A 23,395-nucleotide genomic window follows, 5' to 3' on the forward strand; every position below is an offset into this window, starting at 1 on the left:
ATGGAACGGAGCAAAGTAAAGTTTTTTTAAAAAAGTGCATAAAAGCCCTAGATTGCAATCATAGGCTCACGGAGTTGGAAGGGATCCCGAGGATCATCTAGCCCAACCCCCTGCAATGCAGGGATCTCACATGACATATGGCCACCCAATCTCCACCTAAAAAGCCGAGCCGTTTCCACGCCCGCGTTTGGCAAGCCAGGCTCTGCGCTGCCAAAGGAGCAGCGCCTGCTTCCCGCAAGGAAACAGGACTGCATTCATTCCGCAAGCTGTGCGCCCTGCCTGCCTGTCTTATCTTTTTGCAGCGCGGTCCCCCGCCCTCTTACTCCGCCGCCCAGCTCCTCCCCACGGGGAGGCTTTTCGCCCTGCCTTCCCCTCCGCCACCTCGCGGGGGGATTGGGCGACGGCGGCGCCTGCAGCCCCCCTCCCCACTTTTCCATTGGCCGGGTGGGCTGATGGGCAGCTCCGGAGGCGCTTGTCCGTCAGCTGCGGAGAGGGGCGGGGAGCTATGCGCCGGCTGGAGGGTCTCGCTAAGCCGGGACCTGCCGAGGAGGACGGTGGCGCTTGGTGCGGGGAGCAGGTTGCCAAGCGGGAGCGCGCCGCGTCGGGAGCACGGCGGCCATGGGGGTGGAAGTGGAGACCATCACGCCGGGAGACGGTGCGGTGCCCCCCTCGCCGCGGGTTCGGGCTGAGGGGCGCGGGGAAGAGAGGGGCGGCAGGGCAAAGCAGCTGCAGGCGGAGCTGGGTGCCTATGGGGGAAAGGAGGGTGGGTGGTGATGGTGGTGGTGAAGCCTCTGGCTGCTCAGAAGAGGAGAGATTTGGTTGGGAGAAGGCGATGAATGAACTGGAAGGGGAGTTTTTTTGGCCAGGGAATGGTACCAAGTAGGGGTGCTCCTGGTAACGGTGGAGCAACGTCGGTTCTGGAATTGTCCAGTTGAAAGGGACCCCAACGATCATCTAGTCCAGCCCCCTGCAATGCAGGAATCTTTTGCCCACCATGGGACTCGAACCCACGACTCTGAGATTTAAGAGCTTCAGGCTCCACCGACGGAGCTGTTGAGGGCCAGCTCAGTGCAATGCAGGTGCGTGTTCAGGGTTTCTGGGTACCTTATTTGAGGTGCAACGCGTCCTCCTGCTCTCCACACCCTGGTCAGTACCCTGTGGTTCTTTGGCTCTCTCCTTCCTTGGCCATCACTCTTGTCCACCTCGCCAAGCTTGTAAAGTATATTTCAGCTCGTCTGCGGCTGACGAAGGGATCGGATTTCCTATCATTTCAGAGGGATATTTGAGGTCAGAGGGCTGAATGGGTAGGTGACTGTCTCTTTCTCTGGCTGTCTCAGGAGATTGAATCAGGGAGGATGGGAGAAAGTGGAACCTACAGGATGTTTGGAACAGGGATTTTAAAATGCAAAATGCGTGAAAAAATGCTAAATGCAAATATACATACATATATATATGATGGGGGGTGGGAGTGGTGTTTTCCTGCTGTCAGGTGGGGGGAAACTTGAGACTCCCTGGCTTAGAATATGGTGGAGGATGCCTGTCCTGAGCAATATAATGAGGGAAAATGCCCAGAGGGCTCTCTGGATCGGTGGGCTGCAGTCTTCTGCTTCTTTGGCAGCAGCATCGGCAGCCACAAGCGATTAGGGATATTTAAATGGCATTTGCTGACAGCTGCATAAATCCAAGCGCAGTGAAGTAATTTAGTAACGAGCAAATTATAGTACGCTGTACTTCCCTGTTTAAAATGTGAGCCTCTCCATTCAGGAGAGAGACAAGGCTTCAGGCTTGCTCCTCTGTGAAAACCTGGAGAAGGCTCTTATTGAACAGACCACTGCTGCAACTGCAGAGCTAGCAAAGCAAAGGGGTTGTAACGGGGTGGGGGTGATCAGTGAATGGGAATTAGCAGGGTTTTGTGGCTGACAGTAACATGTGGAGATAGCTTTTTGCCATGAAGGAAATGTGTGCCACTTAGCCATTAGCCAGACATTGACTTTGAAGAAGTCTTCGTCGTGGGTGCAGCTTGGTTTGAGAACATACAATAGAACGATGGCAATTTAGCCCAGCTCACAGCACAGAGGAAGAATCCTGTAAAACCTCAAATGCTCTGCTCATTCTAAAATGGTACAGCGTGTTCAGCCAGCCATAACTCTTCAGTTTCACCAGATTTACAGCCCCTGACTGGTGAATATAATTATTGTGGACAATAGTCTACAGATTTTGGCAGGTGAATAAGTGCCCTTTTGTCTTGCCTGTGGGCTTCCCTGGGACATCTGATTGGCCACCATGGGAAAAGGATGCTTGACTAGATAGCTCAGTCAGTAGAGACTCTTAATCTCAGGATTGTGGGTTCAAGTAGGGTTGCCATACCTCTGGAATTTCCTGGACATAGCCGGAATACCGCATTCGGAAACAGTGTCTGTTGCAGAAATCGCTAAAAATGTCCGGGGAAATCCGGACGCATGGCAAGTCATGTCGGCAGTGTCATTGCTGATGATTTACCTGAAAAAATAGCTCCAATTTATTTATTTTTGCTCAACAACTTTGGAACTTTTTGAAATATCTTCCAGTCCTACGTTGGGCAAAATATTCCTACATTGCAGGGGACTAGATGACTCTCGGGTCTCCTTCCAACTCTAAAATTCTATTATTCTAGGTCTTTGGTCTGAATGAGCAGGGCTGCTCTTTCATTCTCAAGGTAGCCGATCAAAACTAAGCTGTCTCATTTCCTACTTACAAAGTAAGTGTATCCCCTGTGGACCAGATGCTCAGCAAAAGGATTTTACAGGGGGCAAAGTGGAAGGCATCATGATCCCAGTATGAGGCACATTCTAGTGCCGTTTGCCTCCCTGTGTCACTAATAACTTTGTTGAAAATGGTCCTGTGATGAAGCAAACTAGAAGCTGGCCGAAATCAAGCTTTTGGTCACTGCTCTTTGAAATCATATTTGTGGGCCTTCTTTAGGCATGGTTGTCATTTAGTTTAAAAAAAAACACTATTTATTTTAGACTCTCCCATGTCTGAGGCTTCATAGGGTCAGTAGTAAAGGAATGATCCCAATTGTATTGTTTAAATTGATGGTCACTGAAAATTGAAATATGTTCCCCCTGCTTTCCAAATGGCACATATAAGCCACTCTGTGGGAGGGTGAGACCAGCATAAGCTACAGGTATGTGATTACAATGTCATCCACACTACATGACACCATCTCTGCCTCTGCACCTTTTTTTTCTTGCACTGGTCGGTGTTTTTAACACAGAAAATCCAAATTATTCAATTTCCATTTTATCTTGTATTTAATGTAGGTTTCTATATGAATGAGTTTATTCTGCTTTTACTCTTTTTAAACATCCACTTTTCTAAAAGGATGTTCAACAGCATTTTTAACGTATGTGTTTGTTCATGTTTTAAACAGGAAGGACATTTCCAAAGAAAGGCCAGACATGTGTGGTCCATTATACAGGTAAGTTCCATTATGAATAGACTATTTTGTGTTTTCAGATTGTTATTTTCCGTTTGCAGTCCAACCATATTCAGTTCTCCATACTGATTCGTGATGTCCTACATATTTGTATAACGGCATTCAGGTTACCCAAAATGCTATTGATTTACATGAATTCGGATAATTGTTGCTCAGGTTATTTAACTAAAAGAAGTACCCTGACCCTTCTAGCTTTTCTCTCCCTCTCCCCACCCATTTCATAAAAAGGACCAGAGGTTGTAGTCTAGCTATTCATGTTGTCATCACTACAGAAAGCAAAGCAGAAGATTGATTTCTTCAGTACAGCACAAATGACTCCACTCCTGCCTTGCTGTTTTTTACCCTTTCCTCTACTGCTCAGTACATACTGAACACTTATGATGTTATTTGTGGAGAGCAGCTAGAAAGCCTATCAGTGTTTGGGTGCAGTGGTCTTCAGCTTACTAAGAGCTGGGACTCACCTGTAATCACAACCTGAAATATGGGACTCTCTTTCAAATGACCATAGGTGTAATGGGAATTGGGGTTGCTCGTGCGTAAGTTGCCGCTACTCTTGGCAAAGTTGCCTGGTTAAACCTTTCCCTGGCTGCACAGCCCTTACTCCGTGGCTGTGTCCCTGCTGGGCCCTTCTCCGGCATCGCTGGGGAGCCTTACCTCCACTCCTGGCTCCGATGGCAGTTCCCTGACCATAGGCTACAGGGCAGATCCCAGCATTAAAAAGGGTAGAACCCAAGAATCTGGGGTGTGGTTGAGGCAGTCTGAAGAAGCAGAATGTTAAAAGAAAATCAGCATGAAGAAGTGGAGTGTCATGTTAGTGGGTAGGGCAATTTTAATGTGTGTGCCTGGGGGGACGGTGTGTGTGCAGGTAGTAGCCCACAGAGATTGCAGAGCCCCCTTTGTCTGTTCCCACCTCTGTTACTGCTGCTGATAGTGTTGCAGCACTGAGTAAGAGCTGGCTTTTCTGTGAGGAGCAGCCATCATGCACATACAGCTGTTTGCACGCAAGCTCTGCATGTGTGGTTGTGAACTGTGATTGTTGCAATGGCAGAAAACAGGAAGCTGCATTGTGCTGAATGTACGCCAGTGGTTTTTTGGGGAAAAGGTGCAAAGTTCAAAACTGCAGGTAGATCCAGATGATTGGGGGGGGGGGTTCTGCTATTATAATGTGGCCCACAGAGAAAAGCACCCCACCCCCCAGACAGTTGCTTCGCAGAAAGATCTTGTGGGACATTACTTGGCAGAAGACAATACGATGGTGGTGAAGTTTGCTCAGTTCTGAAGCCCAATTCTGCAAGTGTGTCCTTGTGAGACAACTGAAAATTACCATGTCACTAAGAAAAGAACAGGAATTCTGTCATGTAAAGCCACTGCAAACCATATCTCACGTTTGACAAATACTGACATAAAGAGGAGTGTTTTTAAGCATTGCTTCTTCTTTTTAACAACCTCAAGTTGTTAGGTTCTTAATGAAATTGGGTTTTTTAAAGTAGGTGAGCCCCCCCTCCATTTTTATATTGTGTGCCTTTAACTGCTTGTTCTTGTTACCAAAATCACTGACTCAGCACAGAATGAAATTGGGATTTAGAAATGATCCATAGATTACTGTTGTATTTACTGGGTTCATTCAGAGTCAGTAAAGAGTAAGAACTGTTCTCCAAAAAGGTATCTGAGTGCTGTCTCCATGCAGCAGAAGTTCTGATGATCTGGGAGGAGGTGCCTCACTTCTGACATAGCTGGAGAATAGTATGTGTGTGATGCTAAGATGTCATTACTGATGGAGTTATACAAAGACCCAACTCTTGTACTATGCTCCTATAATCCTTTTTTAGCCGGCTTTTTTCTTGATTCTGAGAACCACTGTAAAGCAAGCTAAACTTGGCTGCTGTGGCCATTAATATAATTGCAATAACTGGCAGAAACTTGCAAGAAGTGGCAAAAAATAACTCTCCCTTGAGATGACTATGATGATATATTTATCACCATTCTGGTAATGGAAAGAAGGAACAGACTAGAAGACTTCAGGCTACATGGCTACCATCCTAGAATTTCCTTAAAGTGGGGCAGGGAAACCAACCCAAAATGCAGAGATACCAATTTATTATTAACCACATATTTAAGCCACATTACTCTGAACATCTTTATAGAAATGTGGCAGCATGGGTGAATTTGTTCAGTTCCATGGTGCTCTTTACCACTTCTTTTGTGACTCACACTTTGACAGGTGAACAATTACTTGGATAAGTAAAACTCAACTTGATTTTTTGTAAAAATGTTGCCATGTTAATCCAGTGACCTTTGTATTCAGCAGCTTGCTGTGTTTATTCAGCATACTTGAGTTCACAGAAATCTTCTGGATAAATAACCTTTTTCTTCTTTCATGTTTAGGTATTTTGTGTTATTTGCCACCATTTTAATCATAAAGTCCAATACAGGAAACTGTGTTGATGGTGATGGAGTGTGTACTTTTCAAAAACCCTTTGGCTGTAAACACACATAACTCCATAGTAAGACACATAGGCGCAGCAGAACTTCTGAGTAGAGATGAAGTAGAAATTCATTCCATTTGAGCCCACCTAAACTGTAGTCCCTGAACCCACGTAAGAACGGAAATGCTGCTGTGAAATTGCCAAGCCTGGCACTGACTTGGTATCAGACACCGAGTCCTGAAACGATGGCTCAGACTCCACACAGGTCAAGGGTGTTGAGGAGCAGGCAGGGTCCCTTGGAAACAGTGCTAAGGGTCTCCTTGAGGGGCCTCCTGGTGGTGGGGAGACCTGCCGAAGAGCTGAGGAAGAGGTGGAGTCACCCTCCACAGTTCTCGAGAATGCCCAAACCAAAAGATTTGAGACAAAGAGCAGCAACATAGTATACATCTATGGACCTTGGGTTGTGAGTGCGGGTGTCTCCCTGTGAGTAAATAATCCCCAAAACTGCTTCATTGTCAGCTGCTGAGGTTAGGATGTAGTTTAGGAGACTGTAGTATTAAAGGTCTCCCTCTTGAGCCATCCAATTGCTGGAGGAAAGGCTCTTCGTTCCTAAACCTAGTCTTTTATGATTGCTGAACTACATGGTGCTGGGACACCCTGTGTTAACTGATCTTGGAAGGGTTGTTTCTGGATCATGTTTTGAACCTTGTGTTTGTCCCCAGTTTCTTTGCACTGCACTACACTGCACCCCCTCAATGGTATCCTTAGTGAATGCTTTGGTGAAAGACTTATATCTCCTGGCACCCATGGGAGTGTGACAGGAATTCACATTTTTTCCTGAATTTTGCAATGCAGCTAACCAGCCAAATATTAAAAGTGCCAAATCCTTATTTGAGAGGAAAGGGTGCACACACACAAAAGCATATATTACTTGATACTGTGCAAAAATAAGTGTTGTTAAAAATTCTGTGCAAAAATGTATTTACGAGGCAACATTGCATACAAAAATGTGTGGGAGAAACGTACATCAAGATACATACAGGCGGCTACCATTTTGCGTGGGAGTTCTGTTCCCAGATCCTGTGTGCATTGGTGGAGCACACATAAGTATGCCCTACCCCGTTACACCCCAGTCTGTATATATTTTTGTCCAGAGTTTAAAAAGGATTGCTGCAAGCTGATGTGGAAATGGCACTTAAGATTGGAAAAAAGGAGCCACCAAGCATAGACATTGACTTTAATGGGGGAAAATTGCTCATCAATTGCAACCAATTAGGAATTGTAAGGAAGGCAACTTTATTAGAAAACGTTACTGTTTATTGATTGTGCCACCAAAAAACAAAGTAATTGCAGACCACTGTCTGTGAATGGTTCATTATGGAAAGGCACCTTGGGCTAAATTGATTTTGTTCAAAACAGACAACTCTGGCAATATTTTGTAAGTGAGAGTGCTCATTGATTGTTCACTGGCTCCTGTTGTTGTGGGTTTCTTTTCCTTGTTGTTTCTTTTCCTCCAGTTCCTGTTCTGTATTCCTGAAATAATGTAAGTTATTTCTGCACTGCATTAAGTACAGAGTAGCATGTCTTGCACTCCATAAATGTCTTCTGAGTTTAACCAAGTATCTTCTGAATATTCCGAGCAGCAACTGTGTCTCAGGCTTCCTCTCCCTCATCATAGTGTAGCAAAACTTTCCCTGTCTCAGCAATAATTTCCCCTCCTACCAATAATAGGGTAGGAAGGTGGGGAAATATGCAGCATGATAAACCATGTGGAACAGCATCCCTGATAAGATATGACAGGCATCCACTCACTGTATCTTCCGGAAATAGTTGAAGACATTTTTGTTTTGACAAGCTTTTCCAGCTGGATGAAAAGGGCTCTGCCTTAGGTGTTCATTTTGAATTGTTTTTCCAACCTCTCTTCAGTTGTCTTTTGTACTGTTTCTAAACTGGTTATATGGTATGCTTGTAAATTGGCTTGAGACGCATGCAGAGCTGACCCCACCCATGAGGGAAGGTGAGGTGATCACCTTGGGTGGCAGGATTCACAGTGGCAGCAGATCCAGCCTCCAAGGAATGCCCCGCCCACGGCTGCCACCACTGCTACAGTGTCAGCGACAGCTGTGATACACTTCCTGGAGGCCAGATCTGCCTCTTACTTGGCACCCCCCCATCAATGCTGCCTCTAGAGCGGCCACTGAAGCATATGTAACCCGAGGTACCACTGTAATTTGGTTAATTAAAATGAAATATTGCTCCAGAATCACTGGCAGATTTTATAAATTCTTATGGTTCTACTTGCTCTATACAAGTGGTGAATAGGAGGCACTCTTCGTCTTCTCCCACCCTTTCCCCACAAAGTAGGCCTTCCCCCACTTCTCGTACCTAAAGTAGATCCTTATTCCGACATCTTTCTCAATGTAGATTTTTATTATCACCTTGTTCCTGATGTAGATCATCACTCACTCCTTCTTCCCTGGTGGAGGGAAGCATTTTGTGGTCTTGAGCCAGTCCTGGATGTATATATGTGTGATTGAGCCATGTTATTGAGCTTCTGCAACTATAAGCATGATTGTGCCTGAATCAACTACCAAGAAACTAATTTCTTTGGTGAAGATTAGGTCTAGTTGTCTTCTATGGAAGGTGAAGGCTGAAGTTTTTCTCATAGGGCCAAACCCTACCATGAGGTAGAGTGGAGTGGCTACTCAGGCAGCTCATTTTAGGTGTCATGAAGGTACAGGTTCAGTCAAGGTTAGAGAGACGTGGAGGGGACAGGGTAGTGATCCATAAAAGTTTTATCATTCTCCCCAGGTGGTCAGTCCATCTGGGAACTGGATGGGAGGGTTTATATGTGGTGTTGGGAGGCAAGTCGTGTTGGTATACTGTCCTCCCTACTGCCCAACCACCTCCCTGACTAAGCTGTCTGAAGTAATCTGGTGAGGAGTTGGAGAATATCCCGACTTTAGTTCTGCAGGTGTGCCTGGAAGAAGTGTATTATCAAGATCCTTTCCGGTTTGGATGCTGAATCAGCCTTAGTCACCCTTATAAATGACCTTCAAATGGAGTAAAACAGGGTAGTGTGAACCTGTTAGTTTTCCTAGACATCTCAGTGGTTTTTGACACCATTGACCATAGTGTTCTTCTGGAGCAACCCAAGCAGGTGGAAACTGGAGGTAACGTATCACTGTAATTCTGCTGCTACCCATAGGATTGCTACCAGAAAGTAGTAATCAGAGATTGTTGCTCGGCTCAGTGGCTTTGGGACTCTGATGTCTCACAAGTGTCTGTTCTGTCTCCTGAGCTATTTAAAATCTACATGAAACCGTTGGGAGCTGTCACCTGGGAATTTGGAACACAGTGCCCCCCGTGTGCTGATGACACACAGCTTTATCTCCATTCCATCACAATCAGGAGGGACTGTGAAGGTGTTCCACAGGTGTCTGGAAGCAGTGAAGGGCTGGAGCGGGGCCAATTAATTACGGCTGAATCCCAATAAGGCAGAAGCGCTGTGGGTGGGTTCGCAGCTCGCCACTGAAGAAACAAGTACTTCTGGGAGTACTTCCGGATTCCAACTTGTCATTAGGGTCTCAAGTGACTTCTGTAACTAGGAGTGCTTATGCCTAATTTAAGCTGATTCTCCAGCTACTGTGATAGCTCAGTTGCTCATGCTCTGGTGAGCTCCCATCTTGGCTACTGGCTATATGTAGGGCTGCCCTTGAAGAGGGCCCAGAGGCTGCAGCTCTTGCAGATGATAAGTGGGGCAGCCCAGTGGAACCTGTGTCTCCAGTCCTGAAAGCTGCACTGGCTGCCAATGAGGTCCAATTCAGAGCGTTAGTACTAGTATACAAAGCCCTAAATAGCTTGGAACCTACATAAAAAGAGTGCCTTCCCCAGCATCAACCATCTTGGACACTTGCACTACCAGCAGCTGCCTGGCAGGCATTGACCTTTTCAGTGGCAGTTCTCCATTATGGAGTGTCTTCTCTGGTGACATGTGTTTCATTATTGACTTTCAGGAGAAATTCTTCTTGTTTACCCAGCCATTTGATGGCTACAGTACACCCTTCCTGGGCACTCTGGGATAACTGTTATCATCATCATCAATATATTTGTGACTCTGGGCTCTTTCAGGAGGAAGGGTAGGATAGAAATTGAATAAACGAATGAATGAATGAATGAATGAATGAATGAATAAAAGAGTTGTGTTTTTACTCCTGAAATGTGGGATTTTCTACCACTGGTGCCAAATGACTTGGCAAGCCTTTGGTGCTGTGGCCCTCGAGCTGGCGGGTGGGGGGCGAGGAGAGAAGCAGCACATGCCATTACATCCCGGGCTAGCCCTGCACCAACTGTGTTTGGTTTGATTAACCACATCACATCCAAGTTCTATTTTAGACCTGGATACTGTATCAGACATTGTAAGTGCGAAAGACAGTGTTAAGCAATCAGCCCTGATGCTGCTGTAACATTTGAGATACTGGGGGCGAGCTGCGGATAAGGTTGCAACGTTGTCAGGGTGGCTTGAACAGCAGCATGCGAGGCACAGTTCAGTGGCTGTCGATTCCCCTTTCGCTACGTCTCCTTGCCGGGTAAAACTGTACCTGCTGGACTTCTGCCTGTCTGTGCAGCTGTTTCAGTGTACAGGAACCCTGCCAGAAGACAGGCGGCCTCTCTAGCTGTGGAGCTGGCAGCTGTCCCTTATGCTCTTTCCATCGGGGCAGCCTATGTGTGAAAAATATATCACAGCGTGAAATGTATCTATGTGTGATTGGAAATAAGTCACAGAGGTGATAACATGTGAATAATTACTGGTGCGATTAAGTATCTCCTGGTGCATCAATCTGTCTCTCATCCTGAAGAGCTAGCATGGACAGCTGCTAATATGGCCCACAGAACTACTGAGTCAGTAGAACAAGGGAAGTTAATACTGGCCAACAGGAATGGGACGGAATCGTTCTGATCCTGCCGTCATTTTCACTTTCTTAGCTGTGTTTGGGGTCAGGGAATTTTTTAAAAAAATGAATGGGACATTTTCTTGTTTCTGAGCATGGACAATCAACATGGCAGATAGTGGAAATTATTCATTGCCGTTTTTTCTGTGAAGTGTAGATTAACCAGAGTTTCCCAAACATAGGTTTCGAGCTGTTGTTGGACTACAACTCCCATCATCCCTGGCTAGCGGGACCAGTGGTTGGGGGTGATGGGAATTGTAGTCCAAAAGCAGCTGGAGACCCAAGTTTGGGAAACCCTGGATTAAACGAACAATAAAAAGGAATAGGCTTTATTGTCCTTCCGTCTATGGTGTGGTGTAGTGGTTAGAATGATGGATTGTGGGAGCTGGGAGTCTTGGGGTAACCCCCCTTCTGATCCACTAAGATCACTGGATTATCCTGGGCCAGAAACTTTTTTTTTAAAACCCAAATAATTTTTATGGCTTTTCATGTAAATACAAGAACAACATATAGCTCCAGTAACTTGTCCAGTGGTACATTCTTATTAGGTTTGATATGCAGTACACTATACAAGCAATACGTTTATTTATGCATTGTCAATTCAAGTATCCTCTTCACAGAGATTTTTGTAGTAACTTTCAACCTAACCTTCCTGACTGGGTTTTGTTGTGAGGAGAAAATGGGTGGGTGGGGATTGTGTTCCTAAATAACCAGTTTTGAAAAGATATATTGTATTTTTAGTGGGAATCATATTTTGCATGGACCTCTGAGGCGGTTCCTTGTATTTGATGTTGTGCTTTGCTGAAGAACAATGTATTACATAATATGTCTTCAGGGTTTTTGCAGTTTTAAAGGTAGCTAGTGCTTTTATGGAATTTGTGGTCACCATGCATTTCTCATGGTGCAGAAACTGAGCAAAATTCTGTGTCAGCTAAGCTTATCTTGCAATGCTTGTATATGTATATTAGGAATGTATGTATATATTAGGGTCCTGTGAAACACACATTTATATAATTTGGCTAATTAAAATGAAATACTGCTCCAGAATCACTGTCAGATTTTATAAATTCTTATGGTTCTACTTGCTCTATATTGCTTTTAGCATCATGATAACCAGCATTCTGCATTCTTGCAGTATAGTTATCCTTGAGTTGCTTTAATCCAGTGCTTTTTCTGGGGGTCCTCAAGAGTGTGCACTACCCACACCTTTTTTTCTGGAAGAAAAGCACTGCTTCAGCCCGTTTGCAACATACCACCTCTTGTTGAATCCCCCCCCCCATCTTTAATATTTTGTTTTTAATCCCCTGTTTTTACAGCAGCATTACATGACTAACTTGTTAAAAGTGTGATCTTAGCTCCCATCTCCACCAATTTAAATGTGTTGTCGGCTTTTAAAACTGGCACCTGCTGACTTGACAGATTTCTCTGTTTTAAAAGTTGCAGTCCTAATTTTGTGCATGTGTTGTTGTTTTAATAAGTTTTAATAAGTGGCATTTATTGCTGTTTGTGTGGGACGCAGGGGGCACTGTGGGTTAAACCACAGAGCCTAGGGCTTGCCGATCAGAAGGTCAGTGGTTCGAATCCCCGCAATGGGGTGAGCTCCTGTTGCTCGGTCTCTGCTCCTGCCAACCTGGCAGTTCGAAAGCACGTCAAAGTGCAAGTAGATAAATAGGTACCACTCTGGTGGGAAGGTAAATGGTGTTTCCGTGCGCTGCTCTGGTTCGCCAGAAGCGGCTTAGTCATGCTGGCCACGTGACCTGGAAGCTGTACGCCGGCTCCCTCGGCCAATAAAGCGAGACAAGTGCCGCAACCCCAGAGTCGTCTGCGACTGGACTTAACGGTCAGGGGTCCCTTTACCTTTTATTGCTGTTTGTACATTGGTTCACTTGCAGGGAAATTTGAGGCAAGAATTTGACTGTGTGGCTTTAACCCTTATAATCAGCACTGCATAACTCTGGGCATGACCCATTCTCCTCTACGTGTAGAAGAGGGGATCTCCCCCAACTTCAGTCTTTCCTCTTCCCTTTTCTCATAGCCCTTATGCAGCTACATTCACACTGCAGTGCTGGGCTGCTATGGCCTTAAAAATATACTGTAGATCCATGTAGCCTTCTCTTTCCCATAGAGATACAAGAAGGCTACTCTTCAGTGGACTAGTCGTTGCACATGTCCTTAGTCATAGAGGAATCTGCTTATGTGAAGCATTGGAAACTGCCATCTATAGAGTGACACTGACTGACAATGGTTTTCCAGTTACTAACCCACAAGGTCTACCAGAGATTATTCATTCATTGATTTTATGTGTCTGCACCCCCCTCCCAAATAAATCATGCTCACAGCAGCTTACAGCAAAGCAAAGAGGGAAATAGTTCAAGCAAGCACTACAAATCAATTTCATAATAATATATGAAATATAATGCAATACAGTGGTACCTCGGGTTAAGTACTTAATTCGTTCCGGAGGTTCGTTCTTAACCTGAAACTGTTCTTAACCTGAAGCACCACTTTAGCTAATGGGGCCTCCTGCTGCTGCCGCGCCGCCGGAGCACGATTTCTGTTCTCATCCTGAAGCAAAGTTTTTAACCTGAGGTACTATTTCTGGGTTAGCAGAGTCTGTAACCTGAAGCGTATGTAACCTGAAGCATATGTAACCCGAGGTACCACTGTATACTGTAATATACTGCAAAACAACACAGTAACGATTTCATAATTACGTAGCAAAACAATTGTTTTGTTGTTGGCACCCATCTGTCTCAAGAGAGAATGGAGTGTGTCTCTGGGGGTGAAGTCAAACTGCTGTGATAGTAGCATCAAAGTGACGTCCCCGGGGTACAAGGCTAGGTAGTGTGCATGGAGGTCCTGAGCTGCCCAGATGACAAGACTCCTATCTCGGCCTTGCTGATGTGGTTCAAAGGAAAGCGGAGCAATACGTTCAGCACCAGCTTGGCTGCAGGAGTTGCCCGAAGGAGGCATACAGGGCACCATCCAACCAGGACAGATGGGGCTCTTCAACCTAGGAAGGTAGCCCATCTAGGAGAAGGAAAACTCTCCTAAACCTCTGCTGCCTTGTGGGATAGCTTCAGGAGAAGAGAGCCCTACACAAATCTGGAGTGGAATCCCTATAGCAAGTACAACACACAAACCCCCACATTTCAATGCTATAAATGTAACAAGATTACAATATGCAGCACCCAATAGCAAAAATAACAGGAGCTTCAGTTTCAGCTGGGGGCCTTTTACATGCAAGGCATGTGCTCTGTCACTGAATCAAGGCCCTTTTCCTGCATAGGCCTCCCATTGTAGGTATTGACTGGCACATTGTGATACGTGTTTGAACCCATTTTTTAAAAAAATCAACAAAGATTAAGAAAGAATAGCATGCCAAATAGACAGGGTTCGAAATTAGCAGGGTGCCAGGCGCATTTTGTGCCTAAAGATTCTTCATTTGCAAGAACCTCAAAAAGTCTGGGTGCCCTTTTTTGCACCTGGCCGATACTCAAATATTACTGAAATATATGTGCTTTGAAGTCTCGAAGTATATGTTAAGGATAAACAATATGTTAAGGTGTTTAACAATAAAGAGTAGAATGATTTGAAAACTGAAGCATGGTACCAATATTTTTATTGTAAACACCAGATTCAACATGTATTAACAATTTCTGCTAAAAATGTGATATTAACAATGTGTCACTTATGTGAATTTGGGTATTAATTCATGCTTATCAAAATAATAAATAAAAAGTGTTGCTGACACCCCCCCAGTGGTGACTAGACATTATGCTTTGGCACCCACAACTCAGGTCCCAGAAGCCATTTGGCCCCTAGCTTTTCTATCCCAGTTTCTAACACTACATATAGACATTTCTAGTGTTGCTTGCTGTACAGCTGCCTCCTGGCCTGCTTGATCCAAAAGCAAAACATTATTGAGTTTTTTGGATTTCCTTTCCATGCAAAGCCATCTTTGAGAAAGCACCGGATTGCACATCAAAAGGTTGGGGTGGGGGATTCTATCGGAGGATGTTCATGCCATTAAAAAAAATGGTTTGCTTTGGTTTTTACAGCTCTGACTTCACCCTTCCTATGGAAGTGCTTGCGTTCCTACAGTATGTACAGTATGAACATGTTGCTATTAATATATCCCTTGTGGCAAGGGGTGGCCTGGGCAGAACAGCATGTGTGAAAAGAGATCTTGTGCTAGGAGGTGACATGAATTTTGGATTGAGTCATTCTTCCCCATCTGTCGGGGCTCCCTGTGCAGACGCTCCCCGCGGGTTGAGGTAAGCCAACATGGGTCACAACTAGGCCCTCTAATGGTGCTCTTGTGTTTATATTAAGCACCAGCATGACTTCCCACCTTCTGGGCTCATCCCACTTTAGTTCTGTAAATATTTTTGCTGCTCATATCTATTGTTGGCACAGAGACACCAGCTGAAAGTTCTCTTAAGCCTTTCATTGCATATATGGCTTTGTGCCAGTGAAAGCTAAACCTAAGCATCTTGGCCTCTTTCGCTGCCTGGGGCAGATTCTCCCCTACCCCATCCCCAGTAATAACTGATGTTTTTCTTTAAGCTAGGCAGGAATTTCCACAAGGCAGGCTTTTGCCACTGCTGTAAACCAGAGGGTACTTTGTTTTCTGCCATTTTAGCACACGCCATCCTGTCTTGCTTCTCAGAGTCTCCCCGTCCTGCTCCAGCATGCCTCTTCAGCTAATCCATACAGGATGCACATTTCTGTCGTGGTGCTGTTGATTGTCTTCAACAGCCATGCCAAGTTTTCCAGCATGAAGTGGCTGCTGTTAAAATATTTATCTGCCATTTAGTTGGCAGGTGGCATTTCAGAGTTCTGTGGTTACATCCCCCCCCCCCCTGAATCAAGCAAAGCTGGAAATGATGATTTGCACATGAGGTGAAATTGTGTATAATTTAGACGCACCGGGAAGGGTGGCAGCTGCGATAGAGATTGCTAATTGAGAATTATAGGAGTAGCTCTGATCCACAGATTTAACATCTTCATGTCAAGTCTAGAGTATTTTTGTGAATGAGACAAATGCAACACAACACCTTCTGCTTGTGAATTTCTGGATTGAATGTCACCCCAAATGTGAATAAATTATTATAAGAAAATTAGTATTTCGCTACCCACAGTGTGTACTATTGTTGTCTTCTCCCACAAATGTGTATGCAGCCATTTTGGGAAGCCTAGTCATTTGAAAATGTCTTTGTATTCCTGTTGTCTTCAGGAAGCTGCCAATCTTCAAATGTAGCATTGGTGTTATTATGAAGCAGAAGTTGTATTGGTGATCTATCAGTTGATGACATTCAAGCAGCCTCTGAATAGACTCGCCCAGTAAGGGCCAGCATTGACCCATGACCTCCTAACAGTAATCCTATGGTTCATTCCTTCTCTTAACCAGGCCAGCAGCATAACCCAAAGATATTTTACTGAAGCTAAGCAGGTTTGGGTCTGTTCAGTGCCTGGATGAAATTGCCCAGTCAACCTTTGAGTGACACCTTTAGCTCCCCATTCAAACCATTGCAAGCAGTATTCCCTATTAGCAAGCCTAAAAGACAATGGTAATTCCTAGCACAAAAACCCTTGTCTCATTCTTGGGTAAACCGTTGTCTGTGAGACAGATGCAATTCACAGTGTTGAGAGATCCAGTCACAGATCTCCCACACAACATGCCTTTTTCTTCCTGTGTGAATTGAATCAAAGCAATTGTTTCATTAACAAATCAGGGGGGTTGTTTTCTTTACCAATGCTTGCTTGTGAAAGGATAGCTCTGGAAATGGCTATATATCTTTGGGTAACTTTACTACTTCACAAGTTTGTATGGAGGTCTAATCTTCCTTGGGGTGAGAAGTAAGATACAAAAGTGATAGTTTGGCTCCCCTTTGCCTCCCTCCTGCCTTCCTGATGTCTCTGGCTGAGATACAGTCCAGCAATTCTGGTTATGTAGTCTGCCTTACCCTTCCCTGCATTTTTCAGGTGGGCTGTTGTCCTTTTTTTATTACTATTAAAATGACACACCTGTACATCTTAAAGCAACAACAAAAATCATTTGTCATCTTATTTGTAAAAAAAAAAGAAAGAAAATAATGAAAACACATTTTTAAATGCTACAAAATTGCTCTGGTGAAAGGGCCATCTAGAGTAGCAGAAGCTGTTTCCCAAAGTTCATCCCTGGAGAGGTTTGTCTGTCTGTCAAGAACATAAAAAATGCTTCCAAAACACAAACTCTCCTCTTTTTACTTACCTTTTAGGCATACTCACAGATGACCAGCACCCCCTCCCCTTGTGAGCTTGCTAACCTCAGGATAGCATGCTTGCCTCTGTTATCTTGCCAAATAGTTAGGGGGATTGGAAGCCCTCATCAGGTGCACGCGTATGTGTGGTGAAATTGCTATATACCCACCCAGAGATTGCATTAAAGCTAGGAAACAATAGACCACCTAGGACTCTGATATGTGGCTTTGACTGACCTTATTATCTAGATAAATGGAAAAATCTGAACTTTCTAATTTTGACAGGTTCAAATAAAAGTGTAGCTCCTTCTTTGCATATTTGCAAAACATGGTCTATAACATCATGTTTTCTGGCAGTGCAGATTAGGATTTCCTGAAACCCTAAAGCGTGTCTCTTGCATGGCTTTGTAACTCTCCTACACGTCTAGGAATCCATTAGGCTAATAAATAAATAACCGAGCAGCAGCTGCTCATAACCACAAAAATGAAAATACAGATTGCAGCAAGGCAAAATGTCGCAAGGGTTAAATCATATTTCTGAATCCTGCCACAAGCAGTATTCAGTAACAATAACGCATACCTCACATTAATATAGTCCTGAGTTTTCAAAACATTCTCCATACATTATCTCATTATTTCTCACAACAACATTTTCAGGTAGGATCATATTATCCCCTTCTTGCAGAAGACAGTAGGGGCTATGGCTTAGATATCACGGTTTACCCGAGACCCCCGGATGAGTTGATTGTGACTAGACTCTTTCTCAGATTGTGCTTTTTAGGCAGTTACGTTGCATTAGTGCTCAAGGTGGAATAGCCTCATAATTTGCTTAACCACCAAACTACAACTCTGTGCTCACGCTGCAATAGAAGGTGTCATCCATTTAACTGGTCTCATCAGCTGTGCATACCACATGTGCATTTTAAAGTGCCCAGTTGCTTGTTCGCTGTGTGCAACAAATCAAGACTGTCAGTCAACAGCTTTTGTTGATATGTTAAATGGATATCAGACTAGAGGACTATCAGTCCAGCTGGTTATTGGTATTGTTTCCTGCATGTGGTCTAGAGAGAATTGGAGATTGTCATAGTCTGGGAGGATCAATAAAATACTGTTACTATTATCTGTTGATCAGACTGTAGGCATTATCAGTGCCAAGAGAAAAGATGGCAGCTCCCTCCATTGTCACCATACTTGCATCCTCTTCCCAGCCCCAACCCAATGGCCTCACAGATGAGTGAGCAAAGGGCAAGTTGGCAGGTGAAATAACAAATACCGTATTTTTCGCCCTATAGAACACATCAGCCCATACGACGCACCTAGTTTTTTTGGGGGGGGAAATCAAGGAAAAAATTTTTATTCCCCCCCCCCCAGGTTTGCGCAGCCATCCCCAAGCTAGAAGAGGGAGACGGAGCCAAGCTTGCTTCTCTCCCCCCCCCCCCGCCAGCCTCCAGATCAGGTCCGGGAATAGCGGGATGGCAGCGTTGCGCCTGGGATGCTTGGCAACATGTTGTCATCTGAACGAGACCTGCAACCTCTCTCTTATTTCTTCTCCCCCTGCCTCACTTATTTGCTTGGGGTAGTGGGACGTCCACAGTTTATATTTACATTTACTTATATTAAATCTTCTTACCAATGATACTAACACACAATAATCCATTCTAAGTATGACTGTGAATGTGTGACAATGCACACACATATCCTTCTCATTTGCTATGTTGTTAATTTCTAATATTCTTATATTGACCGGTGAATTGCAATTTATAATCATATTTGTTTGACTGTAACTTAGTGGCTGATAAGTCATCATTATAAAGATTGGTTTGGATTGTTTATGCGTATATGAACACAATATAATCAACTGAGGAGAGTAAAATCTTTTTTTCAGCAAATAAAGGGCAGATGACATCAAATGGACTGGAAACGCAGCAATGTTAAGCATATTTTGACTATCCTGGTGAATTATTTGAAACGCTGTTCTGTAAAGTGAGCTCTGTCGCCACCCGATTTCATCATATTCCCGTTTCAGGACCTAAATGTCCCAAGGCCTCTCGTAATGTTAATTACAGACACATTATCCAGTGCTGCAGGATTGCTGGTTGATGTCTCTGAAGCAAAGTTGTCAAAGCAGCCAAAGGCACAGGCTCAATGCAAAGTCCCTACGTGCTACATGGATCAAAAGAGGACATGAGTAGGAACATTTAACTTGCAAGCCTTGCAAAAACTTGCACTCGGTGACTGTCTGTGCTGGAGATGACAAGCAACTCAGAAGCCGAAGCCATATTGGGTTGTTAAAATGCTGATTGGCTCGCAGCAAGGACTATTAATAGCAAGTGGCAGAATAGTCATTCCCAAAATCACAACCGATAATGTATTCTTATTGCAATTGAGATTCGCAAAAATGAGAATCTTACCTGGAAACAGGATGAGTGAATAACTTCCCCTGACCAGGTAAAGCACATACTCACTGTATTCAGAATAGAAGCAAAAAGGTCTGTGTTCCTGCATTCCTTTAGACTGTGGTTCAAAACAGCTGCAGCTATATTTGGATTTTTGGCAGATGTTCATACTGTCTCTTTGCAGATAATTTTTTTTTCAAGTATCCTTGAGCTTCTGAGTTTCTGGGATGAGTCAGCATGTCACCAGTGCAGCTGTATATGGTACAGTTAAGCATCTCAGCCTTAATTGAGGTGTGACTGCCCTTCAGCCATATTATCAGTAGACAGTATTAGCTAAGGAATTAGTCATATGCTGAGCAAGATGTGATGGGGGGGGGGGCGCTGCTGTGTTTGATATTAAGCATGCTCCATTCACTTACAAGGAAGGGATATGTGGATAAGTGGAGTTGAAACTTTCCTGTCTTACTACTTCACATTCTGTCACCCCAGATGCTTTTTTTCCAAGGCCAGCTCAAGTCTAGCACTGGAACCATGTTTGAGAAAAAGTTTATTGAATGACATTAGCCAGGAAGGTAAGATGAGGGAGTGTTTGGCTCCCTCAGCCACAGATCTCTTTCAAAGTAGAATGGACCAGTGAGGTGTCATGGTTACAGTGTTGGACTAGGGACTGGGAGACCAGGATTCAAATTCCTGCTATGCCATAAAGCTCACTGGGCGACATAGTGGTAGTCTGGTAATCACAGTTTCGCCCTAACTAACTAACTCTCAGTGTAGTTCTGAGGCTAAAATGGGGAGAAGGAGAGGCTAAATGGGGAGGCTAAAATGGGGAGAAGGAGAACTATGTATGCCCTTTGAGCTCCTTGGTGGAAAGGTGGGCTATGAATGAACTGAGAGACATTACCCCTCTCTTTAGGCACCAGTGGGGCAGATACATAATTAAACGAGAAAAAGCTACCATGTCACATCTATTTTGACGCTTAAAGGTAAAGGGACCCCTGACCATTAGGTCCAGTCGTGACTGACTCTGGGGTTGCGGCGCTCATCTCGCTTTACTAGCCGAGGGAGCTGGCGTACAGCTTCCAGGTCATGTGGCCAGAATGACTAAGCTGCTTCTGGCGAACCAGAGCAGCACACGGAAATGCCGTTTACCTTCCTGCCGGAGTGGTACCTATTTATCTACTTGCACTTTGACGTGCTTTCGAACTGCAAGGTGGGCAGGAGCAGGGACTGAGCAATGGGAGCTCACCCTGTCGCAGGTATTCGAACCACCGACCTTCTGATCAGCAAGTCCTAGGCTCTATGGTTTAACCCACAGTGCCACCCGCATCCCTTATTTTGACTCTTAAGTTCCACTTAATTTTGGAAGCTCTTGGTGAGGTATATTTACCTATGGTTCTTCTAGTCTCTTGCCATGACATTTATTTGAAGGGGGATGAAAAGGGCAGGGAATAGGCTCCAGCAGAGCCTCTGGGCTTCTACTTCATTCAGACAATTCCAAGTATGGATCTCAAATGTCCAAATGTTTGTTCTGTTTATGCCACCTGCTAATGATAGCTTTTTCAGGTAGGAGAGGACAGAGAACATTAGGTTGCCCCTTCGTTAAGGCCCACAGCATTGGAATATAATTGAGTAAAGTATGAGCAACTGAGAAATTTAAGGATTTCCCCAGGACCAGGTTAATATGTACTATGATACCCATCAAGAACAGGGCCACTACAGGGCATCACCCGATATCTCCCACAGCAAAGTTTTCCACTATGCAGATGGGGAACCCTCTATTTCCATGCCTTTATGTTGGGCATGGGGAACCTGAAATCTGAACGTGGCCATTTAGGCCTCTCTGCCTGGCCCTCGGGACTCCCCTTAGGCCACACAATTACCCTTGCTCTGATCATGCCTCTTGCTTTCCTGGATGGAGGATAGAATATGTGTAGAAACTACCCTAATATACAAAGGTAAAGTTTACATTCATTGCTCAACCTAATTTTGCCTGTGGCCCCACCCACCACTGATATGTGGTCCCTGGAAAGTTGCCCACAAGGGAATGCGGCCCCTTTGGACTGAACATGCTTCCTCACTTAAATGATGATCTCCCTTAAGTGATATGATTCATTTTATGCTTAGATACAAAGACTTTTATTGGCTCCACTGGGCGCAGAGACACACCTGGCACTCATTTTGGTTGGCAGGAACACCCCATATATTTTGGGAATGCTAATGAAAGCCTTAATCCTTTTCCTATTTTTTCTGTCGCTTTGTGTGTGTTTGTTATGCTGTGTATATATGTGTGTGCCATTTCAACTAACGTTTTTTCGTGTTTCCACTGGTTTCTCTTGCACATTTCTTTTGTTTCTAGTGATGCTGAGTGTGGTCGCACTGGCCTTTAGTAGAAAAAGTTTATACATTAAGCAGCTGTCCACTGAAGTTTCTAGGCTTTGTTTCAACCTGCATAATGCAAGGTCAGACTTTACAGAGTGCATTCTGGCTTGCCAATTTCTATTTGTTCTTGATTTCAGGAACATGTGCTATTTGAAAGGGAAACATACTGGTATTGCTGTGCAATCAATTTGATTAAAATGTACGCACACGTTAGTTTAGAACAAAGGCAAGCAAGGGAGGGACATGACAGCAGTCTATAAAATTATTATTTATCCTTGTTTTCTCGCTTGGCTGACGCCTAGAATTTTAACTCTTTTCACATTAAAAAGTCCATCATGGCTCCCAAGCGTTTTGGCATAAATATACAAAATTCATATTCCAGTGTTTTTAAAAATTAAAAGCCTTTGTTGTTTTATTGGTAGCAGTAATATTGAGAACTTCTGCTTTTATGTTTACTTATTTGCTTGTGTCATCTTTTCCCTTGAATATATAAAGTGCAGCTTGTTTGTCTGTAACCAGATAGTCTTGTGTCGGCTGCCCTAGTTGCCAATTTGTCTGGATGACTCTGGGGGGTCTTCGCAGGCAACAGCATTGCTAGGAGGGTTGTAAGAAACTGGTCACTCATTCATAGTCTGGAATTTGAAGGATAAATGCAGTCCTGTTATAGTGCAGCTGGAACTCTCTTGCAACAGACCAGCACCAAGGGAGCAAAATATTGCTTTTTTTGTGTCCAGCATTCGGGTGGCACTGTGGGTTAAACCACAGAGCCTAGGACTTGCCGATCAGAAGGTCGGCGGTTCGAATCCCCGGGGTGAGCTCCTGTTGCTCGGTCCCTGCTCCTGCCAACCTAGCAGTTTGAAAGCATGTCAAATTGCAAGTAGATAAATAGGCACCACTCCGGTGGGAAGGTAAACGGCGTTTCTGTGCGCTGCTCTGGTTCGCCAGAAGCGGCTTAGTCATGCTGGCCACATGACCCGGAAGCTGTACACCAGCTCCCTCGGCCAATAAAGAAATGAGCGCCACAACCTCAGAGTCGGTCACGACTGGACCTAATGGTCATGGGTCCCTTTACCTTTATTAGGTGACCCAAGGCTTGGTAGTGACCTCTAGGCCTGAATTACCACCACCCAGATAACTACAGTAACAAACCACTGTCATGGGGATATTGCAGTTAACCCTTAGAGGCCTCTGTATGTGGGTTTCCTAGCCTAGCCTTTAAAGACCAGCAGAGCATACCTGTTTTGTTCAGACTTCGGCAGCCATTTTTCAAATGTGCCACCATCTCAGAAACTCAGCAGACTTGACTGGAACAGGAGCTGTTTTTGTGTTCTGGCAGGAATGCTACAGAATGGAAAGAAGTTTGATTCGTCCCGAGATCGAAACAAGCCTTTCAGGTTCAAGATCGGCAGGCAAGAGGTCATTAAAGGATTTGAGGAAGGTACTGCACAGGTATGCAGAATTATGCTGATGCTCTTTTCAGAACTGATAGAACAAGTACAATAATGAGGGGTTAGCATCA

General features: G+C 44.5%; 1 protein-coding gene across 7 annotated transcripts in view; it reads left to right on the forward strand.

Annotated features, from left to right (window-relative positions):
* FKBP1B (FKBP prolyl isomerase 1B) overlaps positions 1–23,395 on the forward strand; it is a 51,373-nt gene that overhangs the window by 25,713 nt on the left and 2,265 nt on the right. For 4 of the 7 annotated variants that reach the window (XM_083730968.1, XM_083730967.1, XM_083730970.1 and 1 more), the window contains exons 3-5: positions 3,413–3,460; positions 21,854–21,956; positions 23,213–23,325. In XM_083730968.1, coding sequence (XP_083587094.1) covers positions 21,950–21,956; positions 23,213–23,325 — 120 coding nt within the window. In that variant the 5' untranslated portion in view covers positions 3,413–3,460; positions 21,854–21,949. Of the gene's footprint in view, positions 1–351; positions 656–3,412; positions 3,461–21,853; positions 21,957–23,212; positions 23,326–23,395 lie in introns of those variants that run through there. The other 3 variants (XM_083730966.1, XM_083730971.1, XM_083730972.1) reach the window with 3 other exon arrangements.

Source organism: Podarcis gaigeae, assembly GCF_964106915.1.
Source record: "Podarcis gaigeae genome assembly, chromosome: 3".
Lineage (NCBI taxonomy): Eukaryota > Metazoa > Chordata > Lepidosauria > Squamata > Lacertidae > Podarcis > Podarcis gaigeae.